The sequence below is a fragment of the Lissotriton helveticus genome, chromosome 8 (assembly GCF_964261635.1).
Source record: "Lissotriton helveticus chromosome 8, aLisHel1.1, whole genome shotgun sequence".
In the NCBI taxonomy this organism is placed as follows: Eukaryota; Metazoa; Chordata; class Amphibia; order Caudata; family Salamandridae; genus Lissotriton; species Lissotriton helveticus.
This window is the reverse complement of record NC_136069.1, coordinates 1,244,234,889-1,244,251,163: the sequence shown is the minus strand read 5'-3', so window position 1 is coordinate 1,244,251,163 and position 16,275 is coordinate 1,244,234,889. Positions and strand designations below refer to the sequence as shown.

General features: G+C 43.0%; 1 protein-coding gene across 1 annotated transcript in view; it reads left to right on the top strand.

Moving 5' to 3' along the window:
• TUBGCP5 (tubulin gamma complex component 5) overlaps positions 1–16,275 on the top strand; it is a 463,823-nt gene that overhangs the window by 88,121 nt on the left and 359,427 nt on the right. Inside the window, exons 4-5 of the mRNA XM_078658229.1 lie at positions 1,293–1,389; positions 9,733–9,812. Coding sequence (XP_078514355.1) covers positions 1,293–1,389; positions 9,733–9,812 — 177 coding nt within the window. The remainder of the gene's footprint in view (positions 1–1,292; positions 1,390–9,732; positions 9,813–16,275) is intronic.

Sequence of the window (16,275 nt, the reverse complement as noted above, 5' to 3'; positions counted from 1 at the left end):
CCCTTTACAGGTGCAGATAACTCTTATCGGGTGTAGCACAAAGATAGAAACAGTTCTCTATACACACACACAGTTTCTCACATTTTGAAGGGGAGCTGTAGGCGAGATTTATTACACAAAGGGAAAGACCAGAATAAATAGTTGCACATGATGCAAAATGGTGTAACAACTATTAAACAGCGGTATCCATTTTTATCCGCTTTTTCAATGTGGAGTAGATGCTTGGACAACTAGGTGGCCATGCTATTGTATAATTTGATAGATAATCCATTTCGTCCCATTGCTGGGATGGAGAACCATTCTCTGACTGCTCCAGCAGTCGAATCCGCTCGAATCTCCGCTTCTATGGCGTGCCTATCTTACATTGAGAGATTAGGCTATTTTATGTCCTTGAGGATATCTTGAATTTTTTTCTGTCCATTTAGTGACGGAGGACACATATGTTGTCAAATAATACCTGACTTGTATATCTGCAGTTTCAGAGTGTCCCTTAACTGACTTCCCTCTAGTGTTTTTGGTCTCTAGGAGACAGTTTCTCTTTTGGAAATTCTGTTTAAACTTATGACTAAACTCGTGCTAACCAACAGGGAAGAGGGAGCAAAAATAAAATGCTCACTTCTTAATAAATTACTGTTCACTTATATCAACAACACCCCCTAATTCCCCTTTTGACTCTACAATGTCAATTTTGGGGTGTGAAAAAGGAGCAGATATTTTAAAGTAGGAAATATGTTTACTAAGTAAAATGTCAGAAAAATGTGTAAAACCTCCTCAGTATCCCAAGCCTAAAAAGTTCCAATACTTACAGATATCAGCAGCGCCCATGAAGTAGAGATATTACTAAGACTATTGTGCAAGTGGACCGTACACCTCTCAGACGTAAGAAAACAGACAAGAAAAAACTGAACACGCTCTGAAGTGGATATATGCAGGGATAGAAGACTTCAGTATAATAAGCTAGGCAATTGACACTATACAGTTTTACTACACTGTAAAAGGTACTGCTATAGTCTATTTTAATTTACTAAATGTATCAACCTCACAAATATGGAAATAGATTGAATTTACTGTGATTGAAACCAGAGACTTGTAGATTGAACATGGATCCCTGCAGCATGTTCATTAACTAGGTGAGCTGGTAAATTAAGCTCTGACTGTTGTTGCTCACAAGAAAGATTCTTTAACTCCAGGCAGTTACCTAGATGGAATAAATCTGCATCCGAGACCCAAAATATGGGTGCCTGTAGCTTTATAAAGATTTTTCACCTTTTAATCCTATTTATATTTTTCAGACCGATACTCACTATGCTGTACTTTCGTTACTGCTTTGTTTGTCCGATTCTCCTTCCAACACCAATTATGTGGAGAAGCCAAGAGAAAAAGAGGCGGGTAGGTGAAAAGAGTGCTTAATATTAAGGAATCGTTACTGTCTCTAGATACACTTTCTGTGCCCTAAGATGCCGTAATGCTCTTTTCATGGCATGTTCTCTTCCTAAAACTGAAGAACCCTGCTTTAAAAAAAAAATTGTTTAAGTAAAATAATGTATTGTTCTCTTGTTTGAGATTCATCACCTGGGTAATGTTTTGTTTACAATAATGTGTACGTGCCATGAGTATTTGTTACTGTCGTCTTTCCATTTACTTAACGCATGAGAATGCTGAAACATTTTCGTTAAGTATTATAGTTGGGATAATTGTTGTACAATACTAGTGCAAGTAATCTCAAAATGATACATGCAATAAATGGGCATTAAGCATAAATGTTGAATTATAAGTGAAAACGCAAACAAGTTGCCTTCTGATTAGCTACATCAGAATGATCCATGTATCAAATAACACACCATAGCCAAGTGGCAAAATGCATTAATAATAACACATATCCTTAATAAAAGTCAATAAATCTCAGATAACCTCAGTAGGTGCACATTGACTAGTCTGTCGACATTCATCGTACGATACAGAAGTAATATAACTTCATGTCAATGGATAATTCCGTTTTAAGGAGGTATTTTCAAGGTTTTTAAGGTATGCCTTACTTGAGCCCCATAATGAATGATTTGTAAACATTTGAGAACTTCTTTTAGATTTCAAAGCATCAGTTCCCATCTTGCTCGAAATACCAATTCCTAGAATGCAAGAGAACAGAGATTATTTAGAAGGATTTTCAATTGAGCGATATAGGTCTAGTTTCTGATTCCACTTACATATCAAACAGTTTTCGTCAAGTAGGTTTTAAGATATCGCTTGCAACACACGGTCCTAAAATAAAAATATAAAATGAAATTGGAAGGGTGTTTGACTAGTGGGGAGTGTTGCTTAAGGAGGAGAGCGACTTACCCACTGCCGTGAGGGGAACGGCTCGTCGTTGTTGTACTGGGGCTGACACTACATCGCCGTGAGGGGAACGGCTCGCAGCACCATCGCCGCCGCGAGGGCAGGGACTTCAACTCCCAGGTGTTCCGGCGGTTGTGGCGCGCGAGTGACGCCAGCAGAGCGCCCGGAGGCGCGTCAAAAGAGAGGAGCGCCTCTCGCCCCGCGAGTCGCGCGCGGGAGCGCCCGGGCGAAGCCCGGGCCAAGGGCGGGCCCGTTTAAGCCCATTTAAGCCCGTTTAAGCCCGTTTAAGCCCGGACAAGGCCGTGTCGGGCCACCCCCCTTCCAGCTATTACGCGGCCTTGCCTTGTGAGTACTCTGTTTTATTATATCGTTGCTGACTTTTTGGGATTTGTGCAATGCCTCCTAAGGAGGCTAAGGGGAGAGTGGACACTGCCAACTTTTCGGGAGCCATGGACCAGTTCATAACGAGGATGAACTGTGTCGTTGATGAGGGGATCACGATAATGGAGCGACGTGTTTCCCAGGAACTCGCAATTCAAGAAGGTCTTCAATGGGACATATTGCAAATGTGCGGACTCCTGTTTATTTAGGTGCTAATGGTGGTATTGGTGCTTCACCAATTTTAGAAATCTCCATTCCACAGCTCCCCTCTTGTGATTTATCACAGGCCTCCCCTGATAGCCAGTCTACGGTCTCAGAATCGTTGTTGTTATCTCTCCAAAAGTTGCCCATTGTGCCCAATGTAGTTAAGGTGTACAATACTGGACAATTGCGTGGGAGAGACCCGAGGGCAATTCCAAAGAATAAGCAAGGGCTGCCAAACAACAATGGTGGGAGGAAAAAGAAAGCCCCAAAAAATATGAGAGAAATTCCAGCTACTCTGGAGCAGCCCGCTGTGGGCGACTCTGTAAGCCCTGCTCCGGGCACAGTAGATCCCTCACTGCCTTGTAGGGTGCACCAGGTAGTTGGTGGGCTGTCCAGTCAAGGCGACAGGGAAGGGGTGACAGACGTTGAGTCAACTGTCATTTACGACACTCTTAGAGTTCTCCTACGTCCACTAGAGGACAGATTGAGTAAGATTGAGGTACATCTAAAAAGGATTGAGCGTGACTTCAAGGGAATTGTAGAACCCTCTTTAAGGGATATTACTCCTATGGCCACTAAGTCACTAGCCAAAACCAGTGGAAAAAAGGCTCCGGCTGTCCAGAAGGACGCTGTAGCATTGAACACTGCCCACGGGGTTTCAGCTGCACCTCCAGTTGCACCTCTTGTTAAGGATATAGCATCTGCTGATATAAGTAGATCACGAAAGCGTAATATACCACAGGACAGTAAAAGTGGTGAGGTTCCCATTGCCCATACTCGCAAGGGGAAAAATATCTTAAATCTACCTCCGGAGGTTTGTCCACTTGTGGTAATCTCAGCCGGGGTAACAGAGTTGGGTAAACATGAGGTGGAAACCCCCACAACACTGCGGAATAGGGTTGTACACTGGTTAAACATAAACAGACCATTTCCCCCACACATTGTGGGCAAAATACTTATGATTAGGAGGGTACCATGGGTCGGCCATTTGGCCAAAAATATAAGGGGGGACTGCATCTTGATTAATTTTAACAACCCCAGAATTGTTGAGTACATCTGTAATTGGAGGTGTGACTATTCACTCTCTTCCACTGACCTACTTTTATCCCCCTGGTCATTTTACCTCACAGGCAGATGGCTGGACATTGGTGCAGTGGAATGGGAGGGGACCACCCCAGGGGGGTTGGCTCATGCCCTCTCTTCACTTGGACCCTATCCCCAACCATAATCGTTTTGACTGTCTGGAGGCTGTTGACTGACTCCATGATGGAGTAGGAGTATTGATTAGCACCTCTTCCCCCCTGGGTAGTTGTTCTCCCCATTATCCTGTATCACCACAGTCCTTGGGCCCAGAGTTTCCAACCTTAGTCCTGGAACCTATGAGGGTCACTAATATCACTAGTCGGGACCTATGTCAAACTCCATGTGTTCCAATTTCCGGTAATGCTCACATCAATAATCTCTATCTTGTCTCGTGGAATGTGGCAGGTCTGCGAAACAAGCTCTTACTACCGGATTGGAATAACTTTATCTATGGGTATGATATATGTTTATTTCAGGAGACTTGGTGTCTTGAACCTTTATACAAGCCGGGTTTCTCTTGTTTTCATGTACCTGCTACCACGGTTGGGCGAGGTCGTCCCTCTGGAGGGCTTATGGCATGGGTAAGGGTAGATCTTAACCTTAAGATTATTCACCACACCTGTTCATCATTGAATGTTATGAGACTTTCCATCAAGTGTATGATGGTATTTCCACTTGGGAATTTTTTAATGTATATGCTAGAGGCACCCAAGGGGGGGGGCCAAATCCTCCACTATTTCTATTTTATCTGATTTGCTTAAAATGTGTTCTCCTGACTCCTTAGTGCTTGTTGCTGGGGACCTTAATTGTTCGTTTGAGCCTTTGGCAGCAGATGACATCCTTGGAGTTTATGAAGAAGATGCCCGATGGGGCATTCCGTCTCTCTTGCTCACGCCCGTGAGGAGATGGTCACCAGTTGTCATTCAATTGAACGCCCTAATGATTGAATCAGGACTAAGAGCTGTAAATGGGCGTACTATCTCCGATGCTCAGGGGGCAAATACATATAACAGGGTATCGTGTGAAAGTAGAATTGATTACATAATGGTGGACAGGAGAGCATGGAAGTCAGTGGTGAATATGGTCATTATACCATCAGTAGAGAGCGACCACAACCCCTTGTCTCTCACAATGGTGGATCTGTGGCAGAGAAAGGAGTACTCCCTCAAATAGTGCGAGATTAATAACTAAGACAGTTGTACCCTCCAATTGCAATAGATTCCTTAAGTGGCCTAAGTTTATTATGGATGAAACAAGATTAAGTGCATTGGATGGAATCCTTAGTGAGCAGTCCTCAAGGCTTTCTGCAGCATGTAAGGGCGCGGCTGGGCCTGCGGTGGCAGAAACCATTTACACTGATATTATAGGCCAAATTGGTAAACCGTTCGTAGTTCCTGGTAAAAAAGAGTCCGATAATTGTCAAGCCAGTGCAGAAGTGGTTTGATAGTAACTGCAGAATGATGAAAAATAGTTTGATTCTCGCTATTAAATCTAGTAATCCAGTTGCTGTTCGGCTGGCCAGATTACACTATAGGCAAGCCATTACAACAGCTAAAAGGGAGTGGGAAGAATCTCACTGGGATAGTCTTAGAGCTGCAAGTAAAACCAAGAATGGTGAGCTATTCTGGGCCCTAGTTAGAAGATCCAACGGCTGTGACCTGGATCAAATCCCCAACCATATAACAGATAGCGAATGGTTTGAGCAATTTAGGAAACTCTATGGGGGCGATGATCCGCCCGGAGCTCCAGGGCCCTTGTGTGGTGCCATGGCTATTGACTCTGGACAGGCTCCCCTCATTAGAGTTGACAAGAAAGAGGTGCTGGCTGCAATAACTAAGATTGTACCTGCTAAAGCCCCAGGGCAGGATGGTGTACCGGGCAACCTTTTTAAAGTCAATACTGAAGGTTGGGCTTCTTACTTTGTAAGTCTCACGAATGCACTGTTGGAAGGCTCACCTGTTCCGAATTCATGGAAGGTGGCCGAAGTGATCCCCATTTACAAGAAGGGCCTCAGGGGGGACCCTGCCAACTATCGCCCAATTAGTCTTATAGATGTGGGGCAGAAATTGGTTGGCAGGGTACTCTTGGAGAGGATTCTTTCCTGGGCTGATGAGAACAGCATTATTTCACCCTTCCAGGCGAGCTTTAGGGCCTGCACAAGCACGATAGACCATGCATTTAGGTTGGTACTCTTACACTGGAAGGTGGTTACCATTGGAAAAGGCGGTCTTTATCTGGCATTCATTGACCTGAAGACCGCCTTTGACCTGGTCCCCCGAGACCGCCTATGGCTGGTCCTGGAGGAGATGGGGATTCCCTTACCCATTCTGAATCTCCTGGCTCGCATGCATGACGGAACCTATGCTCGTATTAGATGGGGATCACAGGAGCAAAAAACTGATAAAATCCCTGTGAATAGAGGGGTACGCCAGGGCTGCGTATTAGGCCCGACACTTTTCACGCTATTTGTGAATGGCGTAGTTTCATTTTTGCTCGAAATTAACGCTGATGCCCCGTCTTGGCGGGTGATAAAGTCCCCGCACTTCTCTTTGCGGATGATACGCTGTTGGTATCAAAAACTCCCGCAGGATTGCAGAAGCTGTTGGACCGCTTCTGTTTGTTTTGGAAGCTCAGGGGCCTCGTCATAAACACATCGAAAACAAAGCTCCTTTATTTTAACCCGAGCAGATAGTCCAGATCCACCTTATCCCTTGATGGGGTGCCACTGGAACGCGTAAAAGAATTCGACTACTTGGGAATCCGAATTTCGGATAAACTTAAGTGGCAGCCACATATTGATAAAATGGCGCTAAGCCATAAAAGGGTAATTTGAGTATTAGGGAGGGAACATCGTGCATCCACTTCCAAGCCCATTGCTCCTGCTCTGGATATCTACGCTGCAAAAGCTGTAGGCTGTGCCCTCAACGGCGCAGAGCTATGGGGCTTTGATTGTGTTGATGCCCTAGTTATCGCAGAGAACAAGTTCTTTAGGGAGCTTGTATCGCTCCCGAGAGGTACTCCTACCAAACCACTCTTGAGTGATCTGGGTCGCCGTTCCATCAAGGACCTAGCTACTCTACGCCCTCTTTTATATTGGGCCCGGCTATGGCGGACCCCGGAGCCCTCAAGGTATGCAGATGGTTTAAGAGAAGTTATGAACCTTTATGGAGCCCATAGAATTAGCTGGATAACAAATATAAAGAAGCTCCTGCTTGTAACGGGCCTTGCAACTGGTTGGGAGCTTGGGGTTTCACTATCCAAGGCTGAAATTAAGCGAGCCTATTGGACATGGGTTGATGATCACGAGCAGAGGGACTCAAACCTAGGTAGGCTGACTGAGGCATTTCGACAGCACAAATTAAAGCCTCGCCTGGAGTCCTACTTATATTTTATTAAGAAACCTAGAGATAGATCCCTTTTTATCCAGTTCAGGTTGGGAACACTCCCCCTTCGCGACCATACCTGTAAGTGGAGCCCCCGCACCAAACCTCTCCTGATTGCCCAACCTGTGAAGGTGTCACTGAAAACATTCCTCACTTCTTTTTTGTATGCCCAGCCTATGCAAAACCCAGGGACCACTCCGCTGCACTTAGAATACTTAAGGCTGATGTTAGCACAACCTTAGTGTGTGGGGTGGCCAAATTTCTTAGTTGGGCTTGGATGATTAGGCTGAAGGCTATTAGATGATTTAAGTTTTAGCTGAATCTCTTTTTATATGCATAAATATCCACAAAGCTGTTAAAGTTTAATATATTTTAATCATTTATTGTAATATAAAAGGTTTTTTATCACTAATCCTTTTTAAATGTATTGTTAATGAATTGTGTTATTATATTTTATTGTGCTTTTATGATATTTTACATATTGAAATAAAGCTTTGATGATGAATAGTGTTTCATATTTCAGTAAAAAAGATAAGATTAAAGGACATTCAAATATCATATGTTTGGGTCCCAGTGGAAGTTGAACAAGTCTAGCAAAATGCACTCTTAATAAGTTTGGCCTACAACATTCCTTGTGGTGCTCATAATACTATGTACAACAAAAATAATTTGTTTTCTTTAGAGAAGGTCTTAGAATTCCAGACTTCATCCATCTCTCACGAGCAATAGATTTTCCACTTTCTTCTTTCCATAGGTTAATTACAGTTAAATAAATTATCTTCTGATTAGAAATAATTTGAGCATATGGTAGGAATAAGATGAACTAGCATAAAAGTATAATTCTAAATTAATATAGATTGATTTACTAGCGTATGAACCACCAGGTGGTTCATTAATAATCCTTTTAATATTCAAAAACAGTAAAAATCTGACTCCAGGACGTGATCATATTTTTAAGTTCTTGCATCAATAAGAAACTTGATGGCTCCAAGCCAATTTCATTTGTATTTTAGTTCAGATTAATTTAGAGTATTGATAGCCTGTTTGTACTGCCCTTAGATCTATTGGCAACATCATCTGCCTTCCATCCATTTTCAAATAAAGACAGGTTATATGTAATATACAGTTTACAGTATAGAGTTATGTGCATGTGGGTTAGTCTTGTCTGACACAAGTCAAGTCAAAATATCATCGCCAGAACACTGCTTATTTTTTTGAGGAGCTTTTGAAGGTTTATCAAGCCACCACTGTGCCTCATTTAGTATGTGCAAAATCCAATAAACATTACATGTGATAAAGTTATGAAATGTGTACTGCAATCATGCCCCCTCATTCAAGATTTAGAATGTTATCATTGTGTATGTGTTTACTGAAGATGAACACATGCATTTGTATGTATGCCTAATAGCAAACGTGATCAACTAGAAATTATTAGTTGTAATGTAAATCTTTTTTATACTTTGTATTACAGAGAGAGATAATCTAGCCTGTAAGAATTGAATTACAAAGGAAGGGGGTGGGTTGAACTTTGTAACATTGGGAGATATGTATGAGTCATTGAGAGCAAAGGAAAAACTGATTGTAATTGTGAACTGCAAGTAATCTACTTAATTCCCAGATGCACTAAATGTTAAAAGCTGAACTGATATGAGTGTACCTTTGCTCTATTTTCTATGTTGAACTTCTTTTCTTTCACAAGAATGTGTATAGGGCATCAAAGTATTTGAGGTATGCACCTAATTTGCAAATGATGTTCATTAACTTTTTATTTTGGAAAGATTTGTGCAACAGCATCACTTATAGTAAATTAGCAACACAAAATGTTTAATTCCTATGGTAACTAGCCGTTTCTATAACTACACAGTAGAGTCTCTGTGTGTGGTTATGTATGTATGTATGTATGTATGTATGTATGTATGTATATATAAATATATGTATGTGTGTATGTATATATTTATATTTAAAATCTATTGTTTGCGAGTCTTATCAATTTCAATTAGCTCAATCATTTGAGGGCAGAAAATTGGACTGTATTTTCCATTCAAGTGGATCCACTACTGGAGCTTCTGCAATAGTGCAGTTAGGTCCATTTTACATCTGCATTGTCTAATAACCACTTGAGGATTCATTACCCAAAATAAGTAAATTATTCTTCAAGATACCCCTGTTAAGTGGAAATTTTTTCAAAAATAATGAATATGGGAGATTTCCGTTTTGGACAATCGTTATTTCAGTTAAGTAAGATTTTATTCAGTATATCTAGATTTCACATAGTAGAGTTTCCTTCACACAAAAAGCAAACTGCAGATGAAATTGTTGTTTTATTTGATGTATATTTGTGTTTCAGAGAACGAGCCTGTATTTGATTGGGGCAAATACTTAATGGAAGGGGAAGACATTGAAGTAAATTTTGACTCGGATACTCCGGTGAGTATTGATTAATATGTATAAAAAAATCCATTGGCATTCATGTACAGCTGAATAGCATAGCCTGTTATTTTCATTTAGGTGATCCTAGTTTGATCAGAGATCTTGCTTGAGTTTAATGACACTTATTTTGATTCTACATTAAAAGTAATCTTAAATTGTTTGACTACAATGGAGTGTGGGTTGGATAGGCTGAGCGCTAGGCCCCAGTCAAAAGTTTACCTTCGTACTTAGTCTTTTTCTGGAGCTTTTCTCACGACCTAGAGTCCTTGGGTTCCTTGGATCCAGTGTTTGAATCGACAATGGTGGCCTGCTGCAGCACGATGCCTCGGTGAACCTCTGGATGTCTTTCTCCTAGATGTTGATGGCAAGGCGTTCCAAAGCTTTCAGCGGGGTAAACCAGCACAGTCAGGCCGATTTGTGGTTCGAAGTCAGCGGCTTGACTCTCGATGACGAAATGGTCTCCTTCTGGAGAATTTTAGAACAACTTTGTAGAAATGTTCAGAACTTTCAGAACGTGTTCTTTTGATTTCCTTTGGGGGTACACGTTTCCATTGGCACCAGTCACGGATTTAGAGACTCTGGATTGCCTCTTGGAGGCTATGACTCAATCTCCCACAATGCTCCTGTGCAATCCAGGATAATCTAGTTGTGGATAGTCAGCTGGGGTAGTTCTCTCTTTGTCTGTTTGAAGGTAACTTCTTTCAGCACTTGTGTACATGTTGCTGCTCAGGGAGTCCACTCATTTTCCTTTGAGTCAGGCATGGGCCTTTCTTTAAGAAGCCCTGAGAGTCGAGCAGGTGCAGTTCTTCTGTGTAACTCTTCTGTGGTTCTCAGTCCAAGGGACTCCTGCAGCTCTGCCATATTTATCCTCCATTCTGGGCTGGCAAGAGGGAGGGGGACACCCCAACCAATAGAGGCAAAATTACCTCGCTCTGCTAAGACCACTTGCTGTGAAGTGTAGCATATTTTTTACCCAGAATGCTCTGTTCTCCAAAATTAAAATGGAGAAATTCGCTCCTTGTAATGTGTGTCTGTGTAACTCAACTAAAAGGTGTAGCTAACATCTGAGTATTTAAAAACAGAGGGAAACCAGAGGAATAACAAGAGGGGCCCGTCCTCATGAATACTGGAACATGAAAAAAAGCGAGCACTTCTCAGAAAGGAAGGACATTCTCTCAAAGGTCAACAAGGCACATTGCTTTTGTTAGTGTAACCCTCACCCCCCAGGGTTTCCCTTTGGTGCCATGCTTCATCTTAGGGTTCTTCCTGTTTTGCTGAGGAATGGGGTATGCTACTGCCAGTGAAAGACACAGGAGCACTTTAGTGGGAAATACCCACTGGTGAGAGAATAGGAGTTGAAGGGGTTGGTGTTAGAAAGGTTAAAAATACCTGCCTGATATGGAAACACTATGATTTTATTCCTCCCTTAAAGCGGTATGATTAAAAAGGGAAGATTTAAAGAATAAATATGGTTGTAATGAACCAGGTTTCTGTACGGTCTACTTGTTTCAAGCCACTCTTTCCAGTGGCTGTCTTCAGGACCAAGGAACCAAGCTCCCGGATTCCTCTCCTAGGTTAAAGGGACAGGGTGTGGACACTACGTACACTCTGCATGCTCAAATAAGCATAGACACCTACTTGGCAAGGCAATTCGCAGTTACCTGCAACAAATAATGAGGGATTAACCAGTTAAAACCACACACAACCCCATACTGAGATCTCGCTTGGATTAAGATATTCCTAAAGGAACTTGGTGCCAAATGGGACGCCACCTTGACGTGCTAATAACCCGTGTCAAATAATGCAAGTTCACATCAAAGTGTGCCTCATTAACACATCTACTAAGCACACACGTGATGATCCCTAGTAGTGATGTACACAGTGAAAACACACACACACCCACACACACCCACGCACACGCACGCACACCCACACACACTGGATAAATCAATGTAAAAAATGTTTTTTACATACATAAATTGGTCACAAGTTATGCCCCACCGTACTTGCACCACCTTGACAGGTATGCGGTTTAGTCTTTCACCGCACTGGGCATGTTTGGGCAGCATTCTGTTTATTTATCACTTGTTGCAGGCCTGCAAGGAAACATCTAGACCCCGGTGAAGAGATTTTTGGCTAGCAGGCTGACATGTAACCCTGGTGTAGTAAGTACGGCAAAAGACCAAGCATTTATCATTTTACTCATTGTGCCCGCTGTTTTTATTATTAAACTAGAGTGTAACAACAAGTTCATCTTGCTGCTGGTAAATCTATTCAAGTTCTAGAAAACTACCTTACCTCTGAACCTGTCCTTATGAACCCTGATTTTTCTCAACTCTTTATCCGGCAGACCGACACCTCAGGCGTAAGTCTTGGCGCAGTTTTATAACAAACCGACGAGGCTGGACAGGAATGACCTATTATATACATCAGCAGGAAACTCTCTTCCCGGGAAAATAACTATGCAGTAGTTGAAAAAGAAGCTTTGGCTATCAAATGGGCAATCGACTCCCTCAGATATTATTTCGAGGGACGTGAATATTCGCTTTATATGGATCATGCTCCTCTTGAGTGAATGGCCCGCATTAAAGGGAACAATGATCACATACTGCGATGGTGCTTGGCCTTGAAGCCTTTTCAGTTCCTTACCTACCATTGGAAAGGGAAAGAGCAGACGCATGCTGATTTTCTTTCACGATATCCACAAGACTTGTTTCTTCCTGGTAAGACCGTAAGGGAGAAGAGATGTGGAGAATCACCCCTCTCCTTGCCCATTTTGCCTACCTTTAGAGTGTCTCGGAGACTGATCCTTCTGTCTCTGATCTCACTGACAGACCTGAAAGAAAACACAAAAAATGGACCATCAGGAAGGGTGGAGGAGCCACCACAAATCGCAGAAATTGTAGAAGGACTTTTCTCCTTCCTCGCAGAAGGGCAGGGTTACTATGGTAAAACACAGGGGAAAGAGGGATGAGACTGGCATGCAACAGGAGAACGCAGAGGAGAAGAGAGAGGACCGCACAAGGAAAGGAGAGCCCAAAGGACCAAGGCAGGGCAGAGATGCCAGGGAGTACGGTGAGCGGAGGAGAGTGTGAATCAGGAGCCCAAACGAGCTACGCTGACAGCCCTGAAAAGACTTGAGAGACTTGGTCTGAGGAGTGTTGAACGCCGCCGAAGAATGTGGACTTGTCGGCTACAGCTTAGTTGTGGTATTACGGTGAGTGATTCAGCATGGGTAAGGTGAGAGTGGGGAAGAAGGGGAGGGCAGAAAACGCTGGCCTTTGAAGGAGGAGTTCCTTAAGGTTGCCACACTGTATTTTCGTTGTTTGCACTTTCTGACAGGCAGCAGGGGTAGCTTTGCACCCAGTGTCTTTGTGTGTGCGCATAGGGGCCCTGCATGGGCGGCACTTTTTTTTTTCTCTCTCTCGTTTAATCACACGAGATGGGCAGTGGCAGCATCACCTTTCTCTGGATTTACAAGTGGTGGATTTAATATCTTCCAAAGCAAAGTCATAAAGAAAACCCAACCTATACCAAAAGGAAAGACCTACCTGAGGGACCATAACCCACATACAGGATTCCTTGGGTCATGGTGGTGGAGAGCTCACGCTTACCTTGTTCTTACCTTTCTTGTTACAGTTCTTCACATGGGTGTTGGTGAAGGTTGAACAAACTTAGTATTTTTGAGTAGATAGTTATAGCACTTTCCTTCTTCGAGGATGCCAGCGGCGATAACCTCGAGGTAGGACCTGCAAAAAGAGGAAAAGACAAAGTACGTCAGAACGGATGATATTCATTGTGAACCCAGGAATGTGCGACTGCAGTCATTCATATACTTTTCGCACGAGAAACTAAATAAAGTCTTAGAATTAGTAAAACAACCCAGCCTCAGCATCCATATATCCACCCACCCATCCCTCCTACATGGGGATATCACAAAGTGGCATAAACAGGGTATGACTCGCCACTATCCATGGTTATTTCCTACAGATTATTTCAGGATGCATCAATCCACAGCTGGGCTACACAGAGCTAATTTCTTTCTAATCCTCTCTAGGGTGCTAAGCACAAATTTAACAGGACACTGTATTTTGGTAGACCCTGCAATAAATTGGACTTTTGAGATCTAAATGTTTTGTCATCAAGTATATAGCTTTGGACCGTATCCTAATTGATGTTAACTTGAACATTTTGCATCTCTTTATTGACTACACAAACTAACAGCCAAGACTATTTTACTTGTGCTGCACTATTTATTTCCCCCTGTGTTGGTACCGTAATGACCCCTGCATGGTGTAAAGATGTGGCTCACTGCCCTTAGTAGCTGACTGCTTGTAACGCTGATCTTTTGTTGTCTCCTGACTCTTGAATTTTGGTCCTGCCTTCAAGCTAATCTAGTTTTTGCAAAAAGCCTAGGTCTTTTGCTGACCTACGTATGTCCTGGACTTGTGCTGTGACCTGGAGGTACGCACCAAGCGTGCCTTCTTTTATAGATAGCAGTATATTATCTCTGTCATATGTTTAGTACATAGAGCGGTGATGGCAGCATACCATATTTTAAGAATCCATGGTGTGGTCAAACATTTTTTTTTCTGGGGCACTGGAGTGGAGGTCAACTAGTGCACTTACTTGAGGTTCAGCTTCACTGCTGAAGTTCAGCTTCAAGGCACCTACCCAGTTCTCTGCACTAAAATCTAAGTTGCGTCTTATGCATGTTGATGTGTGTAGCCTATGTGGCACGTGCATCTTGTGTCTGAGTGAGACAGAGTAATGGAGGCCACTGGGATCAATTTTGAAATCCCCTGGCCTTCGTTTGAACAAGATGGAGGTGAGGTTTTTTTCCCCACAGAAGTGGAGTGTATTGCTAACATTCCTGAAGCAGGAGGCAGGAGACCTAGACAGTGAATTAAAGGGGAGTGGAAACAAGCCTTCTTTAGTTATTCAGTTAGGTCTTTTGCTGAGCCAGGAGCTGTTGAATAAATTGTTATCCCTTTTTCCGAACACTGACATTTGCTGGACGGTAGGGGCGAGGGGTGAAGCAGTTGACTCTGTTGTGCAAGGTAAGATAGCCATTAGGTGAGGGCTGGCCTTTTGTATTAACCTATAATTCCCTCCGTTGGGTTGATGAAAGCCAGTTCCAGAAAGTTCCACATGTTTGTGCTTCTTTTGTGGGTGTCCTTGGTTGGGGACGGCCCTATTGGGTGAAGTATCACTCTACACAGAGGCTGTGTCTGGAGAACAGTCTGGAAAGGACACTTGAAAGGAGAACCACCCTAATCCGGCCCTTCAGTTTAGGACAATGGAAATGCATCTCCTGTCTGCCACTTGTGTAGAAAGAGGGATCCCACTTGGTGGTCTTGTTCTAAGTCCTCTAATACCAAGGAAGTGAGTGATAAACACATAAGACACATCAGGACTTTTTGCCTCATGCTCTGCAAGCAGTTGGGAAGCTGGTCACAAAAGGACGGATTGCTGAGTGGATGGACCCGGTGATGTATAAGCGCCACAGAAACTTTACACAAATCACAATGTTGGGGTAGTTTCATGAATGCCAGTGATAATTAATACCAAGCATATGAATCTGTAGAAACTATCAATGCTGGGCTTCTGTTGTTAAATGTAGGAAAAAAATATTTTACTAGGACAATGTTGAGCTGACCGAGAAATCACATGGAATTTTAAGTAACTTAAGTAATGTTTAATACAGCTGGCGGAAGAAGTGATGTTTGAGCCCACTTCACTTATATACAGTTTGTGTGAATACATTCCATAGGGCAATGAAAATTTGATTTATGTATTACCAGTGGTTAACAGCTTTTCATCTTGCACCCTTTTAACAGAACGCAGCGCAGTACAAGAAAGTACAAGCTTTATCACACTAGTCATGGAAAATCTCACTGTCCTGTGGACTAGTAAAACATTGTCATACCTTGGACCTATCTTAATTTAATGATTTTGATGATGTGGCCTTGTTTTGTGGCACAAAAACAGCATAGTACAATACCTAGTGTCTGCCACACCTGTGGTGTAAAGAAGGGGGTGGCGATGGACCACCCCCTTTTGTACCCCCTTTCGTACCGCTTTTGGCCGCCATAAGTGTGGCAGGGTATGCTCAGACGTGAGTCCCTTGCTCACTTTGCCACTGGATTCAAGCAAGCCGGGCTGAAGACGGCTGAAATGCCAGAAACCGGTCCTCGTAAGCTTGTTTCCGGTCCAGGGAAGACATGGCTTGGCAGTTCGGGCTGGACTGTTCCCATGAGGCACAGGGTCAGACTGATTTGCATATAGCCATGTCTGAACTGGGGTGGCAGAGTGGGCTAAAGAACGGTGATGGATTAAACCCAGATCTTTTGACTGGATGTGAGTGTTTGATTGATTCAGATGCTCCGTCCATCACCACCCCCTTTTGTACCACACCTGTGGTGTGGCAATTTTTATTTCAAAACGATGCACAATATTT